This window comes from Pseudopipra pipra, chromosome 25 (assembly GCF_036250125.1).
Source record: "Pseudopipra pipra isolate bDixPip1 chromosome 25, bDixPip1.hap1, whole genome shotgun sequence".
NCBI lineage: Eukaryota > Metazoa > Chordata > Aves > Passeriformes > Pipridae > Pseudopipra > Pseudopipra pipra.
Genome location: NC_087573.1, coordinates 5,836,714 through 5,855,468, shown reverse-complemented (window position 1 = coordinate 5,855,468; position 18,755 = coordinate 5,836,714). Strand labels below are relative to the sequence as shown.

The window sequence follows — 18,755 nt, the reverse complement described above, 5'->3', positions numbered from 1 at the left end:
CGCGGCCTGTGGCCCGGGCTGCTCCAGCACACAAAGGCCCCGTAGCCATGGGGCTGCCATACTACAAAAGGGGTGTTTTATGTGCCTGTTGCACCAAATGGTGACCTAAATCAGAAAGGCAAAGGAGGGCCTGGCCCTTCCATGTCCCATAAGGGTTCCTCACTTCAAAAGTGCCCCTTGGGGAAGCACCTGCCCCAGGTTTTCCCCGCAGTTGTGGTCACCCTGCCACCCTCATGCCTTCCTGCACCCCAGGCCACTGCGATGTTCCCAGGAGGACTAAAGGGTGCTGGAAACCCCAATATGGTTGGGCAGGTTCTCTAACTCGTGTCTCACCTTTCCTTGAGGGGTTGATGTGAGTTTTTTTGGTGCGGATCACACTCAGCTGTGTCTGAGGTCTGAAGTGCCAGCCTTTATGAGGTCCTTAGAGAGATGCTTTCCCCCTGCAACCTGATGGCAATAAACACCAATTTTGGGAGGAGGGAGGGTGCTTGGATGCCCATCTCCACATGGGGCCTATCCTGTCTGTCTCCCATAGGGATGCAGAGACTGGGTTTCAGGCAGCCTCTGCACCCTTAGCTCAAAGAGGGGTGAAGTGAGGAAGGCTTTTGGTGCTGGAATTCACTCTGACTGAAAGACAGTTCCTAATGCCTGGTGACCCTATGCTTGAGCTTGTCTCCCACCTCCATCCTAGGATTGCTCTGGAACCTCTCCTCCACTGATGAATTAAAAGAAGAATTGATACAGGAGGCCCTCCCTGTCCTGACAGACTGTGTTATCATCCCTTTTTCTGGCTGGTCTGACAGCAGCTGCAATAGGACAAGAGAAATTATTGACCCAGAGGTGTTCTTCAATGCCACAGGGTGTTTGAGGTGAGTCACCAAGCAGGGACTTACTGCAGCTTATGTCTGTTGGCAAAAGCTGAAGCCATCTAAATCCTCTAACAATGAGCTGAAGACATGCCTGCTGCAATTGCATTAATTAGAAATTCTCCTTGAGAAAGTTTTCCTCAGAGGAGGAGGAAAAAAAAAAATTACATGTAAAATGCTTTTGGAGTAGCTTTCTTTATTTAATTTATTTTTTTTTTAAAAAAAGAGTTTTGTTCTTGATAAGACTTTTCTCAGAAAAATGCAAGTTGCTTTGTGCAGTACTGAAACCCGTCAGTGTTCAGCTCAGACCAGGAAACTGGGCACATTTTACCTTTAGATTTTTGAGGCTTCCAGAGAAAATTTTACTCGCTAGAAAACAAACCGGTTTGGGCATTAAGTGACAAAAAAAAGGAATCTTCTGTGTGGGGAAAACAAGCGTTTCCCCACTTATTTTAATAACTGTTTTAGCACGGATCAGTCCCAACACCCTGGACTTTTCCTGTCTCTTTTCGTCAGGCAGCTCAGCTACAAAACACGAGGCACAGGCTGAGCCCAGAGTAGTTTATTTTTTTCACGGGGAAAACCAGAGCCTGTTTGCAGAGGATCTTTGCCCTGACTTGCTGTTTCTCCTACCACCCTCCTCCACTTGGATGGGAGCTCCTTGTCTCAATGGGAACAAGTGGGGAAAAAGAACCGTCCCTGCATAATTAGGTACTTTCATCAAGGGAAGCTCTCCCCGAGGGAGCGCAGCGCTGGCCGCGCCCTTCCCAGACATGCAGCTTGCAGGAGCTGTATTTGCTTGTGAAACGAACTGGGTGAATGCAGCAGGGGCCTCTGGAGACGTGATACCATCGTCTTCTGTGGCTGAGAACCGTGTCTGACAGACAGTGGGTGCTGTTCCCTGACGGGCAGTGGGTGCTAGTCCCTTCCCTGTTGTGGAGGGCACCATCCCCTTGCAGCTGCACGTGGGGACGTGTGGTGTGTTGTGTGTGAGCTGCTCGACTTTAAGACCATCTCAAGTCACCAATGCCACAAAATATTCCATTAAAATGAGGGAAGGAGTGTGGTGACAGCTTGTAAAAGGAGCTTTCTGTGGAGTTCAACTCAAGGCAGGCTCTGCCTGCAGAGATTTACCAGAGCCTGTGGCAGCAGTGTCCAACCCCCCGATGAAGACTGGCAGATGCAGGTCAGAGAGGGAGTTCAAAAGGCCAAAGGCAGCAGGACTGGGGAGCAAGGAGAGTGAGGAAAGCTGGGCACTTGAGTCTGGAGCCCCTGCTCTGAGGGGTGAGCCAGGATTGCTGTGACTCACTGCCCTGCCACATCATAAAACAGAGATGAGAACAGCCTTGGGTTTGCCCTGGGCTCGAGCCATTGCTGCTCAAGCATTTCTGGATTGCAGATGAATTCATGTTAATGAGGAGGCTGCAAATCACAGTGAACTCAAATCCAGTTCTGGAACGCCTAGAGTGAATATCTCACAACGACTGCCAGCCTCTCTTTGTTTTTCCTTTGCAAGCTACAAGGCAATAAAACAGGGAAGGAAAAAAAAACACAACAAAACAACAAAAAACATTTCCTGTTACTGGAAAAACTCCCTTCTCCAGGCAGCCACCAGTGCCCAGGAATCCATTACAACTTCACAAACTGGTCAGTCCCTCTGGTCAGAGCTATTGCTGCTCTCCAGCACCTCTGCCCTGTGTCAGGATCAGACACTGCTGTTGGCCCCGGTAGCTCTGATCTTACAACCATTTGCACCTTCCTGGTGATCACAATAATCCCAGATGGTCTTTAGCCAGTCTTCCCTTTGGCAGGAGGCAATGAGGTGTGATGGCACAGGCACAGCCTCTAAGGTAACATCCTGCTGGCTACTCTCACTAGGAGAGTGTCTTCTCCTTAACAGGACATTTCCCCAGGTTAAATCAGTCCTAAAGAGCAACAAGAGAGCTGTGCACCAGCACAGTCCTACAGAAGGCCTCCAAAATGAGAGCAGTAGATCAGCCCTGCTGAATCCACAAAAAAATTCCTGAATTCAGCGACAGCCACAGCCAGAACAGAGCCCAACTAACCCTCTCTCCTTCTCTCCTGACATGCTCCTCGATGGCTTTCCTTCAGAAACCTGAGTTCTGCAGACATGGGGCGCCAGACCATGAGGAATTACCCTGGTTTGATTGATTCTGTCATGACTTATGCCCAGAACTGTGTGGCTTCCAACCGACCTGATGATAAGGTACCAGATGCTCCCCCCAAGCTGTTTGCTGGAGTTCAGCCCCGTGGTTAACAATTGCAACTTTGGGAATATCTCAGAATCCCTTTCAAACAAACACAAGAGGGGACTGGACTCTCTGTGGCTGCTTTTGTCCTTCTGAGCCCCAGTGGGATCTGTTGTAGGATTACAAGTCCTCTGGGATCTGGGACTGAAGTAGAGCTAGGTTTTACAATATTCCGTTCCCAAACACAAAGACAAACCAAAATACTGAGCCCCCAATATGCTTTACTCCCTTCCCACCTTGGGATCCTTCCAGCATCCTAATCTCCATCTCTTGCTCTTCCCATCACGGCATCTCTTCATCCAGCAGGACTCAAGTGGATAATCCCTAGATTATCATCATGTTCAGGAGGAAGTCAGGAACTGGCATCTTTCTGCCAGACCCTGATAAAATGGTGTTTATAGCCACATTTTCAGGAGTTCAACACCCTGAAGTCCTCAATGTCTAGGAAAGTGCCAAAATTACTTTGAATTATCTCAGGATTGAGCAAATCCTCTTTTAGGGATCCTCTTTCATCAGCACATAGAGGACACAGCCCTCTGGAAATGGAACCACATGTTTTGGTGTTGGTTACAGGTATCCAGTCAAAATTCTATTTCCATTGGCCCCTCTGACATCAGGTGAAGGAGGCTTAAAAGTGTGTTCTTGGTAAAAAGTGTCACCTGATCTGTAGCTGTGACTTGGATAAAGTAATTGAAAGCTGACTATGGCAAGAGGGGGACTTGGAAGATTTGGTATTTCATAGTTTGGTGTAACCACCCTCACACTCTCCTTTCCTGTTGCCAACTTGCCTGTGGCAGTGAGACCTACCAAGGTTCACTGAGTCAGTCACCTCACTGAGATCCACACTGCAGCATCTGGGCTATGTGCTCTTCCTTCATGTCCACTCCACCTCCTTCTTCCTCTCCATCCACCACTTCCCAAAGCAGGATCAGGAGCATATGTGGCACAACAGCTAAAAAAGCTGATTATGGCATGGGAGATGTCCTCTCTGGAGCTATAGCAGGTGCTGCTCCATATTTTTCTGCCTAATGTGATGTTTGCATTTTTTATTCTGGGGGTGATTCAGTCTGTGGAGAACTGCATCTGCATCCTGCACAACCTCTCCTACCGCCTGGATGCCGAGGTTCCCAACAAATACACCCAGCTCAACCACATGGCCCGCAGCGTTTACATGGACAAAACTCTCACAGGCTGTTTCAACAGCAGGAGTGGGAAAATGGAGGTAAGATGTGCCACAGAGGGATTGGGAATGTAATGTCCAGCCCCAGGCAGGGGCTGCAAGTGAAGAGCAGGATCTGAGCTTCCGGTTTCTCATCTCTTTGTAGAATGATGAGTATGGTGTCCCCCTTCCCGAGGAGGATTTTAAACCCAAAGGACCCAGCTGGCTCTACCACTCCGATGCCATCCGCACCTACCTGTCCCTGATGGATCAGAGCAAGAAGGATGCCACCCTGGAAGCTTGTGCTGGAGCTCTGCAGAACCTCACTGCGAGCCGAGGGCTGGTGAGCACCTCTCTGTCCTCTGCACGTGTGCAGCCAAATGTGTCAGTGTGGAGTCAGAGAGCAGTAAGGCTGGAAAAGACCTCTAAGATCATTTACATCATCATCACTTTACAGCCACCAAAAAGGAAAATGCCCTCCTTAAACCTCAGGGCACCATGGCCAGGGAATGCTCCAGTGGGATGTTTATTAATTCCGAAAATGGAGTCTTGTGGGCAGCTATAATCAGTACCCCAAGAGTCTATCCCAGGTCCATACACTTGTTTTCCAGGTTTCCCCAGTCTGTTGGTCATTCTACCAGCATCTGCTGGTGTTGACACCCTCCCCCCAGGGCACCAAGTGAGGATGTGCCCAGATGTGCACATGTGGACAGATGCCACTGAAGGAGTGAGAAGGGCTGTGTGTGTGCCACTGCCAGCGAGTGTTCTCCAAGCGGGAGGTGGCTCTAATTAAAGGGTGGGTTGTTCTGTGGATTGTGGCTTGTCCTCACATCAGAGCTGCTTGTAAAGTAGCTCTGACAGATGTCCTAACCCGTGGGCATGGCAGCGTGGAGGTGACACGGGCTGTTTGATGCCAGGGGTGTTGCAGGAGCGAGGGGTGCGTCACGACAGCAGCTCTGCCGTGCCCAGTGTCGCTGCCGTGGGCATGACCTCGCAGGCTGCCTTCACGGGGACAGATCTTGACTTGTCTGTTTGTGCCGAACTTCACCAATTCCAATTTAAATAAGATGGATGGGGAGATAAGGAGATAATGATTTCATACGTAGGAGAGGTGTGTCACGTGTGTGAAGTGTTCCACCCAGAAACACGGGGTGACTCACGGGAGGAGCCTTCACTGCTGGGACAGCCGTGACCTGCCAGCTCCAATCTCCTGGGAGCTTTTGTTACAAGCAGTTCTATGTGTAATACCTTGGGAACTTTGATTTTTTGCAGTTTAACTCAGCTGTGCCACTAACCAGAAGGTGGAGAGAGGCTGTCCCAGATTGGGTAGAGCTGATCAGGGAAGTGGAGCTGGAGTTCTGTGCTCCATGGGAATGAAAAGCCTTTCAACAACTGACATCATTGCACAAGGATATCTCTTGGGCATGGGGGAAGAAAACAAACAAACAAACAAAACCCTGCTCTGACAGTGCTGAAGCAACTTAATTCAGCCTTCTGGAATGGAATGGCTGATATTTGTCTGGATATGACAAACTGGCTCCTCCCTTTAAGGGAGCTCAGAGCTGGAGTTGGGGTGAATTGCTGGGTTTGCTGTTTCTTGATGGAAAGGGAAGCTGGGGATAAGCTTGCAAAGCTTGCTGTGATCCTTTAGCTTATTGAGGATGGCTCTGAATCTCTTTCAACTCCTCTTTACACATCCCAGTCCTGCTGGTGTGCAACTGTAGCAGGGCACAAGTGCCTCCTGAAGCATGGGAAGAAAACTGGATCTCAGCCCACTAGAAGAGTGGTTGTTTTCCAGCCTGTTCTCTCCATTCTCATGTTACTGTTGATGGACATGTGTCACTGGTGGTGCAACACTCTCTAGCAGCCTTTCTGATGGGGGAATGGCTGAGAAGTTCAGTTTAAACCCTGTCAGTAGGAGGGCAATTTACTCAGGATATGTGCTTCAGGTCATCTGCATTGGCTACATCCTGAGGTCTTCTAGGTTTACATAAGCAAGCACAAGATCAGAATCTGAGTATTTTTGTTCATCAGACTCCTTTTTAAGGGTAACCATTAGTTGTTACTTGAGACATGGCAGGGAGCTGCAGGAGTCTTGTGAAGGACATGAAGGTAAAACTTCTCCAGCTTTTGGGAGTATCAGCTGGGCGATCAACTGTTCCCACTCGGGGTCCAGAAAGAGTACCAGTTGTATCACAGAAGATGAGGCTGACTTTTCAAATGTCATGGAGTTGTGGAATCATTAAAGTTGGAAAAGCCCTCTGAGAATAAGTGTGAACCCAGCACTGCCATGTTCACCACTAACCCATGTCCCCAAGTGCCACATCTACAGGTTTTTCGAACGCTTCCAGGCGTGGTGACACCACCACTGCCCTGGGCAGCCTGTGCCAGGGCCTAACAACTGCTTTGGTAAAGAAATTTTCCCTAATATCCACTTGAAACCTACCCTGGCGCAACTTGAGGCTGTTTCTTTTTGTCCTGTCCCTCGTTCCCTGGGAGCAGAGCCTGACACCCTCCCAGCTCCACCCTCCTGTCAGGGAGTTGTAGAGAGTGAGAAGGTCCCCCCTGAGCCTCCTTTTGTCCAGGCTTACATAACTGTGGAGAAGAGAGGCAAATGACAAAGAAAGTGGGATAATGGCAGCAGGAGAAAGGTGCCTATTTTATAGCACGGTCGTGTTTCTCCAGCCCTGCACATCATTCCAGTTGTGTCCTCCTGGGAGTCCTGAGACATCTCTGTTTTCTCTCCCAGATGTCCAACGCCATGAGCCAGTTGATTGGCCTGAAGGAGAAGGGATTGCCTCGCATCGCACGGCTCCTCCAGTCCAACAGCTCCGAAGTCGTCCGCTCTGGGGCCTCTTTGCTGAGCAACATGTCCCGGCACCCTGTTCTCCACAAAACCATGGGTAAGTCACTCCCACCACGGTGGGTTCCAGGACAATGCCCAGTTTCTAGCTGTGTGGTATCTGCCCATCTCACTTAGTAAACCCCATGAGATGGCTCAGACAAGCTCCCAAATTGGCTGAAGCGGCGTCATTTCTTCTGGCCCAGAGGACCAGAAGAAGGATCAGTGGTGTCTGCAGGCTGAATTAAGGGAATGTGCCATCTCAGATTCTCTGGAAGCACGGGGTGTGTTTCATAGGCGGTGATAAATCTGCAGGATCATGAGGGTGACACTGTTTTAGGAACTGAGCTGGACTTGACTACCCATGACCACCAACATTGCCCTTCCAAAGCCCCCCCCAAATATTGTCTTGGAAAAATCAAGTGATGAATATTATGCCATTGCTGTCCAACCCCATCAGTGCCTCCTCCCAGAGACAGCACGGCATTCTTGTGTTGAATAGTGCTAACACAAATAGTATTGTTCACTCGTGTGAGGTTTGATGTAATTGTTGATTGGAACATTCCTCCCTCCACCTCTTTAGCTCACCAGGTGCTCCCAGATGTATCACGTCTCCTGTCGTTCCAGTCTGGAAACACCAGCAGCTATGGAGAGATCATGACATCAGCTTGTTACACTCTGAGGAACCTCATCATGTCCAACCCCCACCTGGGAAAGTCTTACTTGTCAAGCAACATGCTCAATAATGTAGTGAGCCTGTGCCGAAATGGGTGAGTTTGGGGCAGGAGGCATGGAAAAGATCAGGTGCAGATGCTTTTGAGCCCCCCACACTCTGTGCAAAGCCAGCTTAACCCCAGAGCCTTCCCAACACCCTTCGGAGCTGTAGTAGAGCATCTTTCTTTCCCTGGGCTTGTAAAATGAGACTAAAATATACCCCACATTTTGGTAGACAGGAATCCTCAGCACTGGTTTCTCGGAACCAGGCAGGAGCCATCCAGGGAGGGATTTGTAAAGGGGAGCCTCAGGAAATTTTCTGGTTGAATTTTAGGAAATTCTAAAAAGAGCTGAAGCACCAACATTTTAAAAGCTTTTTAAAAAAGTACTTATAAAGCTGATAAAAAAGAGGGAAAGTGACTTTTTACATGAGCTGACAGTGACAGGACAAGGGGGAATGGTTTCAGACTGACAGAGGAGAGAGTTATACTGCATATTAGGAAGAAATTCTTCCCTGTGAGGGTGCTGAGGCCCTGGCACAGGTTGCCCAGAGAAGCTGTGGCTGCCCCATCCCTGGAAGTGTCCAAGGCCAGGTTGGATGGGGCTTGGAGCAACCTGGGCTAGTGGAAGGTGTCCCTGCCCCTGGCAGGGGTTGGAAAAAGGTGAGCTTTAAGGTCCTTTCCAACCCAAACCATTCTGTACTTTTCTGATCTATGAAAAAATCCCAGTCCTCAGAACAGGGGCTGGCAGTGATTTCCTGGCTCCTGGGCTTCCTGCAAACCATGAAGGTCAGGTCTGATGTTCAACACTGCAGGAATACAAGGATTGTGCTTAACTTTTACGTGCAGATCTGTTCATCTTTCTGCTGAAACACCTTCCTCAAGCTGTACCTGGGAGGGAAGGTGTATGTGAATTGCTATAAGCACTTCCCCTGGTCTACTCAAATACTTTACAACAACTGAGCCATCACAACGTATTTTGCTACTTTCTATTTTAGGACTTGGTTTGGGTTTTGGTGGTAGCAGTTCTGTCCTGTTTGTTATCCACATTCCCTACAGCCCTGTGCACAGGCCTGTCAAGCCTTGCCAAGCTCCATGTTCATTTCTGGCCAAACTGGTGTTAGACTTGCATTAGCTTTGACCATGTATTCTCCTTCCTGGACTTTCATCTCTCCTACCATCTATCTGCCTTTGTTTTAAAATACCTTATAGGAGAACCTTTTGTTTTCTGCTGTGAAAAGGCATTTGCATGCCTTCATCATCCTTTGATAAACCACTTCCAATCTAGCCCTTGTTTCATGGCAGCAGGGAGGCTCTCAGTCATTAGACGGGGCCTCCTTGTTTAGTTTGGGCCTGGGCCAAGGAGCACTGGTCTATTTGCTGCTTTTATGGGCTTCCACTCTACAACAAGCCCAATTAAGATGAAACCCAGCCCTCTTCTAAGTCTTCCTTGTTTTGAATGGTATTTACTCGTGCCTAAAGTCCCGCTTTGGAGGCCTCAGACCAGTTGTCAGCTAATTTACTAATTCAGCTCCACGTTGCCCAACTTGTGCTCACCTTAATTGTCCTCACTGCTTGGTGTGATGAGCTTTGTTTGCAGTGACTCACTAAACTGTGAGGAGTTACTAAACTCTTGAGGTATCTTCAGCATGTCCCTCCTGTCTGTATCACAAATTCCTCCTGAGAAACTCCCCAGTTCTTAAAATATCCAAAACTCAAGTTGTTCCTCTTCCTCCATTATTCGTTTTTGGGTTTTTTTTTGTCCCCAAATATTTTTATGCTGTTCAATTCTTTAAAAAAAATTACACCCAGGACTAATCTTACTTATTCAAGCCATATTATTTGAGATTGTTCCCACAGAGCAGATGTGAAAGAGCCCTTGGGCACTTGCTAGTTCACAAGGGAGCTATATTCTACATTTTCCCACTGTCTTGTGTAGCCTGTGAAGATCAACAAGAAAAATTTGGTTCGGATTCGTCCATTCCTAAACAAATAAGTTACAGATCTTTGCCTTTCCCGTGTTCTTCTCTCTTCCCAAGTTTCTTTCTCTTCGTGTTTCTTGTAGCTGGTTTCTGAGTGAAAGGCATAAATGGTTCAGCAGTTTATCTGATAGATGTGGTTTCTTCTCCTTCCTGAGCATCCCAATTAAATAATTGTCTCTGTCTTCTGCAGTTACTCTCATTTATGACTTGGGGTTCATGGTCATGATGGTGCTCATTCACTCTTCGTTATTTTTAAACCAAGTTGCCAAAATATTGAATATTTTCTACTTGTTGTTGTTTCTAAAAATCAAGCTACTGTACCTGATTTATTGTAATGTCTGGTTTCCTTTGCACCTTTTTTATCCAACTGTCTGAAAAGCATTTTTCTGCTCATTATTAAGCAACTTGTTTTCACTAATAAATTTACAATTTTTCTCAATAATTCTACTGGCTGCAGTCAAAGCTTTTCTCCAAAATCTCTCCCTGTACTTTAGAGCATCAGATTTGCAGATTTTTCACCTCACAGTCCCTTTATCACAGATTTATTTCTGTTTCTCTTTGTTCCTTCACTTTTCACCCCTTTTCTATTGCAAAATTTTATTTTAGATTTTAATTCCACAGCATTTTACCCAAATTAATCTTTCAAGAAACTCAGGTCTTCCCTTGATTCTTTCCTGTGGAAAAGAGTTCTCATCCACTCATCTCCAATTTCCCATTTCTTCCAGAGATTTCACCTTGATATAAGTTTTATACACTTATGACATCCTGGAGAAATCCTTCTTCTGGGGATTCCTTGGCATGTTCTGTGACATACATGAGGTTCTTTATACTTTTCTCCTTTGAGGAAGAATTGTTTTCCCCATTAGTTGATATTTATGTACAAAACTCTTGTCTTTTTTTGCCCCCTTTGTGTTTTCCCCCCAGTTCCCACCATCTCCTCCTGATTAGGTTCCTGTTTGTGCTTTGTTTTTTGGGTGACTCCTGCCACTGCCACCAGTGAACGTCTTCCCCGTTTTCTTTCCACATTTTTTAATGAATAATTCTCTTTTTAAAAAAACCAGTCTGTCCTTAAAATCAACTTTGATTTTCAGGCAACTTGTTATCAATAATTTTTTCCCCCAAATCAGCTGTCCTTGATACTCTGCTCCATGTTTTCCACTGCTATAATCACACTATTCCCAGCACTTTTGTTTAGGAGATACCATTTATATACTGAAGTTGTCATTACAGCTCCAGCAGCTCATGCCTAATCTCTTTATACCTAAAGTGTAGAGTAGATGCTCTATGAAACAGCCAGCAGCAGTCCTTCAAATTAAGTGTTTAGAGATTCTTTTGTCTAAATTTTTAAATGGCTCAGGCACCAGATGTTGGTAATTTTGGTTTGAAAACTAAAAGACTTTTGAGGGCTACTCTGGAGACACAACGGCAAAAAGGATTTTATTTAGCATCATTAGAAGTAAATTATTTAAAAAATAAATGAAAATTACTCTGCCTTAGAAAGAGAGAAACTACATGAAACAACATTTTCTTGAAAGAGAGTGTCCAGGACATGCACTGACCATTTAATCACAGGAACCTTTGGGTTTTTTGGGCTTTAATGGCTTTTCGGCCACAAACAACATTTCAGCCAAAAAATGTTTTAAAACATAGTCATTCTGGTGACAGTGCATAGGATGGTTATAACCAGAGAACAGATTTTGCAATAAAACCTGGTTTTATTTGTCCCAAAGCACTGCTCAAGGATTTCTGGTTGTGCCCCAAGCCCGCTACACATCACCACGAGCTACAGAACCCATTTGAAGTTTATGATCAAGTCACACTTAACCATCTCTTTGGTAACTGCTGCTGTGCATGTTAGAGAAAAGCCCCAAAATTTGCTGAATGTGGTTCCATTGCTGTCCTCTCACACTCCAAGTATGGTGCTTGAGGTCCCAGGTTCTTCACAAGCACGGTCCCATTTCTCGTGGCCTGGTGAGGATGTTCAGGGGACAAACTGGTTTTGTGGAGCTGTATCATACAGGCAGGGGCCTGAGCCTGGACTTGTACCTCTCCATCCCCCTGGCTGAGACAGGCTGGGGGAGTCTCCCACAGACAGGACGAGGTCCAGGAGATGAGGAGTGGTGATAGGAGCCAGCAAGGAGGTTTAGATCTGGGTGGTTGTGTGAAATGCTCCAAAATTATAAAAGGCACTGCTATGACTCACGGTTTCGGAGCTGTTACATGAGCAAGTATCTATTAACTTGTGCTGAGTAAGGACTTATGGTTGCAGATGTTGTTATTACAAATGCTCCCATCTCCCTCGTCCTCCCCAGGAAGAGGAGCCCTCTCCTCTGCTGCCCTCCCAGCAGATCCACCCACGCTGTCCCTGCAGATCCAGGGAAGGGCTGGCACCATTTCCCTTCTCTTTCACTCTCTCAAATTCCACACTCAGAAACACTCCTTCAGCTCAATTTAGTGCCCTTTTTCCCTCTCAGATCCTCCCCTCTTTTTCATTTGTCCTGTTCTGCTCCCAGAGGTTGTTGTCCCATAATATTGCTGAGAGAGCAGGGAGGGTTTTATTGACAGTGTCAGGCTTCAGCTGGAGATGGGCTGCTGGCAGAGGCTGTAGGTTGCTGTTCTGTGGCTTGCCATAAGTCACTGGGGTTGCTTTCATGTTCCCAGCTCCTGTCCAAAGGCGGCCGAAGCCGCTCGCCTCCTCCTGACAGATCTCTGGTCCAACAGGGAGCTCCAGAGTGTGCTCAAGCAGGTAAGGAGAACACTTGTGCTTTTGGGAGACAGGAACAACCCTGTCTTGACTCATTTGCTGAAGCTGGTGAGTTTGCAGAGGCCATGATTCAGCAGGGGCTGGGAGGAGCCCGGGGTGGTGGGAGGACCACGATGCTCCCAGCACTTTGGCACCACCTGGGATCCAAGCAGGAGGCAGTGAGTCACAGCTGAGCTTAGGGGCTAAGCAGACAGTGGTGTGCCTGTGCTGGGCACCTTCCTCCCTGGGGCTGATGCTGCTTTAGGTGGGCTCTGCCACCTCTCTCCTGGGGTTGGGGGGGTGTGCACAGCACTGCTCTGGGTTGGGACAGCTCTGGACATTTCACACTAGTTTAGGAGATTCCCTTCGTTGCAGCCCATCGTGTAGGAGCAGCATGTCCCAGCAGATCCCTGGCAAAGTTCCTTCCCTCTTTCCGCCCATTTTCTAGTGTGTCCATAACCCTACCCTGTGGTTACATCACCCTGCAGTCAGGGGAAGCTTTTAAACAAAGAGGAGGAGTATTTTAGGATTTGTTTTGCTCCCTGCAACAGAAGCTGTGGAAGTGCAGAGCCAGACGGGGGCTGAGTTCCCAGCTCCCAGTGGCTTGCTCTGAATAAGCTGGGTTTGTCCAACTCAAGAGCAGCAGCACCTGCAGAGAGTAAAGGGCCAAATTAAAGAGAAGGATCAACATCTCCAAAGGGGGCTACCTGGGGGCAGGAAGGGAGAGAGCATCCAAACATGGTTCTCATATTAACAGTTAGGGACTTTCTGCACAGCAGCTGGTGCAGCTTTGTGCCAGGCTCTGCTCAGCAGCCTGTGCCAACTCATTGTGATGTGACTGAGCCACTCTGGTGTTCACCAGATGTTCACTGCGTGGGTAAACATGAGATGAGAAGGATGGGAATCTGCAAGGGGAACATGCTTCATGCATCGACTTGTGCTGCTTTTTCAGGATGAGGAACAAACCCAAATAATACTCAAAGAATGATTAAATAAAGGTTTCCTTAAAAAAAAAACAACTGGAGAAATCCAGCTCTTGGTCAATGGGAAGCAATGCAAGGAAGAGCTACTTGGTCTAGTGGAAGGTGTCCCTGCCCATGGCAGGGGCTTGGGATGAGATGAGCTTTAAGGTGCCTTCCAACCCAAACCATTCCATGATTCAGTGATTCTATGAAGTCCCTCCATAATGCTGACATGACAAAGGCACACAGAGGGCTGACAGTGGAGGCTGGTTGAGAAGGAAGCACACTTTGTAAGGGGAGGACAGGTGCTGAAGTTGGGCAGGAAGGCAATAGATATCTGTCATATATAGATATATAGGTGTGTAGATATATAGATATATTTATAGGATTCTGGAAATTGATATGCACTCACTGCACTTCATATGCATCTGCTTTTTCAGCAAGGGTTTGATAAGAACATGATGGGATCTTTAGCTGGAACGACCTTCAGGACCCTCTCTTCCAGATTTTAGGAGCCTCTCCATGCACGTTCAGGCTGAAGGTGAGAACAGGGCCCTCATGGGTGGAATTGGGGCAGAGAAGTCCTATGAGTTTTTGCTACTTTTAATCACCCCTAAAGTATGTTTGGGGGATTTTCATCCCAAATCTTCTCAGCCCAGTTTGCAAAGCATTTGTGTCAATGGCAGGGCAGGAGCTGGGCTGTCCCTGGGATGAGGGCAGATGTTGCCCAGCTGTGCATTTCAGAGATGCTCCACACAGATGTCACAGGACAGACAAAGCTGCTGGATGTGGCTGTGCCTCTCACTTACTTTGCCAAGCAGTAACTGATTTATTGCATTTTTCCAAGTCTTCTCAGGAGAGGCTCTTCACAGGATTCTCCTTGTCAGTGCTCTCGTTCCTGAACTATGAACAGTGTTATCCAGATAATGTCAGTAATGTGCAATTAATTCCAGCCCCTGCTATGGCTTTAGGGATTGTTTGAGCCCTTAATCCACCTGTAAGCCTCGTGTCAAAGTTGAGAACCACGTGCTGTCAACTGAAAAACCCCAATAGAGGAACCACAGTAGAGGAATCATGGGCCCAATTTTTAGGGCATCATTGTGGCTTTATATTCAGTGTGAAATGAGGACTGAATCCCTAAGGCACTTTTCACTCATAATTCCCACTGCAGAGAAAAGCTTTAAGCACTCTGCAAATACAGGATGTCTCTATGGTGGCAGATGAGATTATCCAAGAATTAATTATTTGCTCCCTTCCCCAACATGCTCCTTGTGAACAAGCTAAGCACAGTCCTGGTGTAAGAGGAAATGGTGCCAAAGCCCATTTCTTCCCTCTGCCCAGGTACAGATTTCACTTCTTGCTCTGTTGGGATGTAGAGTTGCACTCGATGATCCTTGTGGGTCCTTTCCAACTCACCACATTCTGTCATTCTGTGGGGTTGTTCCCACTGAGACTCTCAGGAGCATGAAAGTCCAGGGTCAAAAGCTATGGGCAGCCAAGAAACTGGGTACAGGCTAAGAAAAAAGATAAAAAGTTGGGGTTTCATGTAATGAAAAGATTTCTTGGATGCTTTAATTATCTGGGTTTTCAGTTTTCTTTGTATGTTTTTTTTTTTCCATTTCAGAATTTGGAATTGGTTCATGTCCAAGAAGACAACCCTTCCACGATTACTTAGGAAGTTAAAGGTGTAGAATGTTTCTGAGTTTAACTCAACTGTAAAGCAAACTAAACATGTGGATTTCATGTGGATGATACTGATATTTTTAAGCATTTTCTTCTTTTTAGCGGGAGAAGGGACTTTTATATACTTTCTTGAGGTCAATAATTATTTTTTTTGCCAAGAGTGTGTCTGTGTAAGTCTGTGCTGTGCATGTGTGTGCAGGCAGCACACGGGCACATGCCGTGAGTAGGATCTTCCTGCAGGCTTAGTCCCCTGCCCTCCTCCCAAAATCGTGCAGTTTAACCCCCTTGCAGACTTTTATTCCAATTCCACCCAATCCATGTACCAAACACTGCCACACTACAAATCTGTCACGACCCATTTTTATCCACAAATACAAAAAAATGTCAGTTTTAGGCCGAGTTCCCCCCGTTGCTCATGGCTGTTACCAACAGACACACACACATCCCTGCTCTTCTTTCCAAGGCTGGTTATTCCCAACCTTTATGAACATGGGTTTCTTCTCCGCTTAGCATTTTTTTCTCTGATAGTTATTTAGTATTTTTCTTTCCTGTCACATGAACTCTTTGTCTCAAGAAGCAAATTGACACCTGCAAATACTCTCCCGGGTCTCAGTAACCCTTCTCTGAAGCTGAATATTGAGGGGACAGTTGCAACACATCTGCAGAGCAGGAGCATTCCTGGGTCCTGATCCACTCTGAGCACCAGAACAACTCAATCTCGTGACTGAACCTGGACAAACGTGGCATTTGAGAAGCAGAGCAGGACAGGCAAAGTGGTTTTTCCCCCAGGATCACTGACTGCCATACGAGAATGAAAAATGAGGGATTTTTAATCACATTTTGGTTTTAATGATCAATGTAAAGAAGTAGTATTAATGTGCAAAGGAATGTAAGCATTTGTGTGATGTCAGGTTTGGAAATATTTTTATTTCTTGGGATCTTTAATTGCATGAATCTCCCTGTGATGCTGAGGCTGTGATAGGGGACTGCTGAGTTCATTTTAGGGCAACCCAGTTCTTATGACTGTTGTCCCTCCAGGAGAAAAACATCCTCTACGTGTCCCTGGAGGGAACACAGCTCAGATCCACAGGTAGAGGACCAGCTGAAGATGCATTTGCTGGCTGTCCCACACATGTGGTTATTGTGATGGTTATTCTTCAAACTGTGCAAGGGCTCAGGACCCCACTTTTCAAACATCAGGGGTTCAGGATGTGCTTTGGGATGGATGGATTATTAGCCTAGAAATGGAAAAATGGTCTCATTTTTTGCAGGTGTCAGACTCCCAGATCAGTGGGAATCAGCCTGTCCCTGTTCCCATCCACGGGGTGATTTGTGCCAGCTGAAGAAACACCCATGAGGTTGAGATTTGCTCTGGCACAGCTCCAGAGCTAAGAGACAGGGTGGCACTTGTTGGTCCCCCCTCTAGAGCACAGGGAGCTCATGTACACAGAGGGAGACTCTCTACCAGCTGGTTTTCCTCTTGGACTACAAAGGGTGGCTTAATCTAGTGCACTTTAATGAGCAGCAGCTCTTTGCCTGCCTTCACCCACGTTCAGTCGAGAGCTTTCTGTGCCGAGCTCGCAGCCAAATGAGAAAGGGAAAAAAGCACCTTTGAAGTGGAGAGTTAGAACCAGGAGAATCTGGTAGGACAGTTTCAGGAGCGTTTAAATAGCAGCTCAGGAGCCCCAGCCCGTGGGCAGGCCCTTGCCAGCAGTTCCCTCACTGGATGTGTATTCCCAGATGCACAGTTCCAAATGTTTTCGGCAGAACCCAAGACTCCAGATGTCCAAAAGTTGTTGCAGCATCCCCAGGATCGTTTCAGTTTTGGTGTAAAAGCATGTTGGGTGCAATTTTGCATTCAGATTTGTTCCTGTAATTACATGTTCAACAGGAGTCCTGGGAGTTAATGGTTTTCTCTGTAAAACTAATTGGGGGAACCTGACTACAAAATGGAATGATGGAATCTTGAGGAAATTCTTTCTAATTGGCTGTTGTTTAGGCTTTATTTTAAAACACTGCTGCTGCTTTCACTCGTGATGCAGTTACTGAATCACTGTATAAGGCACAAGGAGCCGTAGCTATATGATCATCAGCTCACAATTAAATTTACAAGTACTGGAGATTTCATTAGGAAGTCTTAGACTTCAAGAGACAGATACGTCATTCACATAAATTTTATTTAAGAAAAATTATTACAGTCGTTCTTATTACAGTTGTTTTTCCAAAGCTAATAAAATGATAGAAATAAAATCTGTCTCCATCCTCAGAGATCTTCAAAACGTGACTGGGCACAGCCCTGAGCAATCTCACCTGGCTTCCACGTTATCCCTGCCTTGAGCTGGGCAGACCAGAGAGGTTTCTTCCAATGGAATTACTTTTATGATGCTGTTTTTTACTGCTTTCATACCTCAAAACAGAGCTAACTCAAGAGAGCAGTTGGCTGCATGAACTGTAACTGCTCTGCCATCCCAGGGCTGCTTTGCAGCTATTTCTTCCCCAAAAAATTCTCTAGAAATGGATACTCAACTCTATTTTCTTCCCAGTCTCTCTGTTTAAAATCTGGACTACAGACTCCACCCAAGTCAGTGAAGAGAAAGGAAAATCAGACTTACTGGAAGTTCATAACCAGCACTTCTGGGCGCTCAGTGAGGTTCCTTCCATCATAAATTAATGCTGTTTTCACCTCTAAGATTTTTTTTTTCATTCCAGGGAGGTATTCCTTCTTAAAGGCATATTTTTAACTGTGACATCCTCTTTGATGAGCTGGCTTGCTGTTTCTTGCTTCTTTAAGAGCCAAGGTGGGGCACCCCCCCAGTGAGAGGGACACTGGCAGGTCTGAGGCACACGCTCTGGGATGTAGAGATGGAGAATTTCTGAGGAGGGAAGGACCACAACCAGCAGCACCATTAGCTCTGCCAGCAGCAGAAATAAGAGCACTTGGGGCCTGATTTGTGCACAGGACACACAACCATGTAAATAAATACCACACTTGTTTGTCCTGGGCGTAACAGAGCTTTTTTGGTCTAATTTCTGGTAAATGCTTTGTCTGTTTTGTGTCTGTACAATCCAACCCACCCCAGCATTTCAGAAGCCTCATGGACGAGTAGAAGGCAGTAGGCAGTTTTCTTCCTCTCTGAACACACACCAGTTTGAGACCAACTCAGCCTACAGGTCCATAGCTATACAGTGTATTCTGTAAGATAGAGGTATGTGAGAATAATATATCAGAGTTTTGTTTTGGCTGTACTGTATGTATTTGCTTCATTGGAAAAGCTAAAATCAATAAAAATTGCTGGAATTTCTTCAAGCTTCCTATTTTGGATGGTTTTATTTTGGTTGTCTTGCCAATGTTAGGAAAGAATTAAGCATCTGATTGAAAGGTCTGACAAAACCTGTTATACTGCAGCAGTGAGTAGTCTGGACTGCTCTGCCTTATCCAATATGAGTAAGGAAGCTGGAAATCCCATTTCCTCCAGCCTGACACTGGAACAGGCTCCACAGGGCAATGGTCACAGCCTCGAGGCTGCCAGAGCTC

At 46.6% G+C, this 18,755-nt stretch overlaps 1 protein-coding gene across 1 annotated transcript in view; it reads left to right on the top strand.

The window, feature by feature from the left end:
• The window catches only part of PKP1 (plakophilin 1), a 50,263-nt gene extending 31,736 nt beyond the window's left edge, over window positions 1-18,527 (top strand). The window contains exons 6-14 of the mRNA XM_064635709.1: window positions 692-869; window positions 2,979-3,093; window positions 4,203-4,358; window positions 4,462-4,638; window positions 7,045-7,198; window positions 7,721-7,907; window positions 12,494-12,578; window positions 13,978-14,078; window positions 15,162-18,527. Coding sequence (XP_064491779.1) covers window positions 692-869; window positions 2,979-3,093; window positions 4,203-4,358; window positions 4,462-4,638; window positions 7,045-7,198; window positions 7,721-7,907; window positions 12,494-12,578; window positions 13,978-14,049 — 1,124 coding nt within the window. The 3' untranslated portion in view covers window positions 14,050-14,078; window positions 15,162-18,527. The remainder of the gene's footprint in view (window positions 1-691; window positions 870-2,978; window positions 3,094-4,202; window positions 4,359-4,461; window positions 4,639-7,044; window positions 7,199-7,720; window positions 7,908-12,493; window positions 12,579-13,977; window positions 14,079-15,161) is intronic.
• Window positions 18,528-18,755: the final 228 nt, after the last annotated feature.